The sequence below is a fragment of the Lytechinus pictus genome, chromosome 6 (genome assembly GCF_037042905.1).
Source record: "Lytechinus pictus isolate F3 Inbred chromosome 6, Lp3.0, whole genome shotgun sequence".
NCBI lineage: Eukaryota > Metazoa > Echinodermata > Echinoidea > Temnopleuroida > Toxopneustidae > Lytechinus > Lytechinus pictus.
Genome location: NC_087250.1, coordinates 8,231,243 through 8,235,090, shown reverse-complemented (window position 1 = coordinate 8,235,090; position 3,848 = coordinate 8,231,243). Strand labels below are relative to the sequence as shown.

At 39.1% G+C, this 3,848-nt stretch overlaps 1 protein-coding gene across 1 annotated transcript; it reads left to right on the top strand.

Moving 5' to 3' along the window:
• Positions 1–1,220: 1,220 nt before the first annotated feature.
• On the top strand, positions 1,221–2,156 carry LOC135154493 (uncharacterized protein K02A2.6-like). Its single transcript, XM_064100699.1, has one exon. It carries the CDS (start codon positions 1,221–1,223, stop codon positions 2,154–2,156), a length of 936 nt encoding a protein of 311 aa, XP_063956769.1.
• The last annotated feature ends 1,692 nt before the right edge of the window (positions 2,157–3,848 follow it).

Genomic DNA, 3,848 nt, shown 5'->3' with positions numbered 1-3,848 from the left:
TTGTGTTGAACAAGGAGAAATGTCAGTTCCGACTGAAGGAAATCACATTCCTTGGCCACATCGTATCCAGCTCTGGACTCAAACCTGATCCATCAAAGATCGAAGCTATCCTGAACATGACTGATCCTTCTTGTAAAGATGACATCCATCGCTTGCGTGGCATGGTAAACTACCTATCCAGATACCTACCTAAGTTATCAGATGTGATGAAACCTCTCAATGACTTGACGCATAACAACTCAGCGTGGACTTGGGACTCCAACCACGACAAAGCTTTCAAGGTGTTGAAAGAGATGCTAGTGCAAGCACCTGTGTTGGCCTTCTACGATCATAGCAAACCGCTAGAAATTCAGACTGATGCCAGCTCCACAGGCGTAGGTGCGGTTATGCTACAAGATGGAAGACCGATAGCCTATGCTAGCAGAATGCTGAGTGATGCCGAATCCAGATACTCTGTCATTGAGAAAGAAATGCTTGGTATAGTATTTGCACTGGAGAAATGGAATCAATACACCTATGGCCGTGAAATAGCTGTGTTCACTGACCACAAACCTCTTGAAAGCATCTGCAAGAAACACCTGGATAGAGCTCCAAAGCGTCTGCAAGGGTTACTGCTACGAGCTCTTGCATATGACATACAAGTGAGATATCTCAAGGGCAAGGACAACGTCCTGGCTGATGCTCTTAGCCGTGCTTCTCTTCCCTATGAGAGTGGACAACATGATCTAGAAGTGGTGAATGCTGTTAACCACTTGGCACTCCCTGATGACAAGATAGCAGAGATAAAAAGACAGACTGCCAATGACCCTACTCTCTGCCAACTCAAAGACACCATTCTTGAAGGGTGGCCAGACCACAAGTCACAACTTCCTCAGTCACTCACCCCATACTTTGGTTTCAGAGATGAACTTTCTGTCAGTGATGATCTAATCTTCAAGGGTGAACGGCTTGTAGTCCCAAAACAAGTCAGGCACAAAATGAAAGAGGAGTTACATCGTGGTCACAATGGTGTCGAGTCAACTTTGAGGAGAGCTCGTGATCATCTCTACTGGCCGGGCATGAGTAAAGAAATCAAGGAATTTATTTAAACATGTGCCACATGCCAAGAAAACTCCAGCTCACAGCCTGCCCAGCCTCTGATGTCGCACCATATTATAGACAGACCATGGGCTAAAATAGGACTGGATCTTTTCCATCATAGTAATGACACATATTTGATCATGATCTGTTACTACTCAAACTACTTTGAGATAGAAAAACTACAGAGGACAACTGCCCCTGCAGTCATCAAGAAACTGAAACACCAGTTTGGGAGATATGGAGTACCTGAAATCATCGTATCTGACAATGGTCCTCCTTTCTCCTCTAACGAATTTGCTGAATTTGCCAAAAAGCTTGGAGTTCAGCATAATACCATCTCTCCATACAACAGCAAAGCTAATGGCAAAGCAGAGTCTGCTGTCAAGACTGCAAAAAGACTACTTACAAGATGCAAGGATACTGGAGATGATGTTGATCTAGCCTTACTCAACATTCGCAACACCCCTACACAAGGTATCCAGAGTAGTCCAGTCCAAAGATTCATGGGTCGTCGGACTCGTACTCTCCTCCCCACTTCGACTCGGTTGCTTGCACCTGATCGCAACCCACAGGCTGATCTTGAGAGACTGAAAGAAAGCCAGAAACGTCAAGCAAAGTATTTCAACAGAGATACAAGAAAGTTGAAAGATCTCTCACCAGGAGCAGTCGTAAGAGTCAAGCCATTCAACAATAACAAGAAGTGGAAGAAAGCAGTTATCCTTAAGAAACTGGATGACCGTTCCTATGAAGTTCGCTGTGAGGGCCAGGTTCTCAGAAGGAACAGAGAACACCTCAGAGCCACATCTGAACCACAAGATGTACATGACACTGGTCCTGCTCTTTTCAACTGGAGACGTTCTGATGGTAATCCTCAACCTGATGTACCAACTACTGAGCGCCATACGTCCTATACCAGGACCCAGATATCCCAGAACGCGGATATTAACAGTCCGGAGAAGTCGCGTGATCCAAACTTGAATACCTCAGAAACGGAACCAACCAACCCAGCTTCCCTAAGACGATCTAGACGTCAGCGACGCGAACCGCTTAAGATGAGGGATTTTGTTACGTTTTGAACATTTAAACCGAAGAAGGAAAGAAAGTGAATGCTGAAATAAATAAACTGAACACTAACATTTCTTTAAACAAGTTTTTTTGCTTTTTTTTTTAACTCAAGCAAATTTTGAAGTCAGAACTGAAGCAACAACCAACTCATTTATCAACTCATCTATCTGGACTTTTTATTTTGTGAAATCAACCTGGACAATTTAACCTGGACTTTTAAAACATTTTGTTTGCAACTGGAAGAACTGTTTTTAACTCAATTATTCTTTTTTGCAAGTATATTTTTTGTGCAACTTCAAAAATGTGAAAGTCTCATAAACTGGTATTTTGGTTTTATATTTTGGAAATATTTACATACATTTAATTGTTTGGTTTATTATTGATTCTTTTCAATTATATACATTCTCTCTAGCACAAAGCTCAAAGAAGGGAGGATGTTACAATATCTGCATGTTTATGAGATTTGAGGAGCATGTAATGATCCTGCCAAAAGAGGGCGCTACAAACGTTTACTTATTAAATGCTACTCTCTCGACTATATACAGAAGCTGTGTAATTCTGTTTGATTCTGACTGATAATATAACTTGAAACAATGACTAAGGCAAGGTCAAAGGTCATTCAGATCATTGAACTTTGGCCGTGTTGTGGGTATTTGTTGAATTGGCATCATAACTTCAATTTCAATTCATCTACATGTATTTCCTCTTTCAATCTTTTTAGACTTACAGTGATAGTGCAACATACATATTTACAAAATATGACATTTAAATAATTTTTTTGTAATACAATAATACCATAAAAACGAAAGTGAAGGAGACCAACTGCAGAGCTTGTAGGGTGAAGGCCCCCTTTTATAAGTACATTTTATGAATTAAAAATAAAATAAAGAAATAAACAAAACAAAAAATATAATGAATAAAAAATAAATGAATAAATGATTCAGTATACAAAAATCATAAAACGATTAAGCATATATACAAAGAGAAATTTATAAACACGTTTACATATTTAGTTCTGAATAACATTACTTTGGGAAAAGCGATAATGTATATGAATTCAGAAGATATTTTTTAAGTTTCCCTTTGAAATTTTGTATTGAATTACATTGCATAATATCCTTTGAAACAGAATTCCACATTTTGGACCAGTAAAAACAAATGTCTTCTGTGCAAACGATGTTCTCTTCAGAGGTAAATGAAAGGAACTCGCCTGGCGAGTGAAGTGCTTATATGGATCGTATCATTTTTTACAAACATCATTAAATGGTAATGGTAATTGTTTATTGATAAACTTGTACATTAACTGTCCGAGTTGAAAAGATCTTTAACCTTCAAGACTTTATTTCTAAAAAACAGAATATTTGTGCCCTGAATTCTGCATTACTAATAACAGGAATCACTCTTTTTGTCTCGCCTGCATAGCAGAGCGAGACTATAGGCGCCGCTTTTCCGACGGCGACGGCGGCGGCGGCGGCGTCAACATCAAATCTTAACCTAAGGTTAAGTTTTTGAAATGACATCATAACTTAAAAAGTATATAAACCTAGTTCATGAAACTTGGACATAAGGTTAATCAAGTATTATTAAACATCCTGTTTGAGTTTCAGGTCACATGACCAAGGTCAAAGGTCATTTAGGGTCAATGAACTTAGACCATGTTGGGAAAATTATTTTCAAAATCTTAACCGAAGGTTAAGTTTTTG

Bases quoted from the DNA above. Each gene is read 5' to 3' on its own strand.
- LOC135154493 (XM_064100699.1), top strand. From the start codon at position 1,221: ATGATCTGTTACTACTCAAACTACTTTGAGATAGAAAAACTACAGAGG.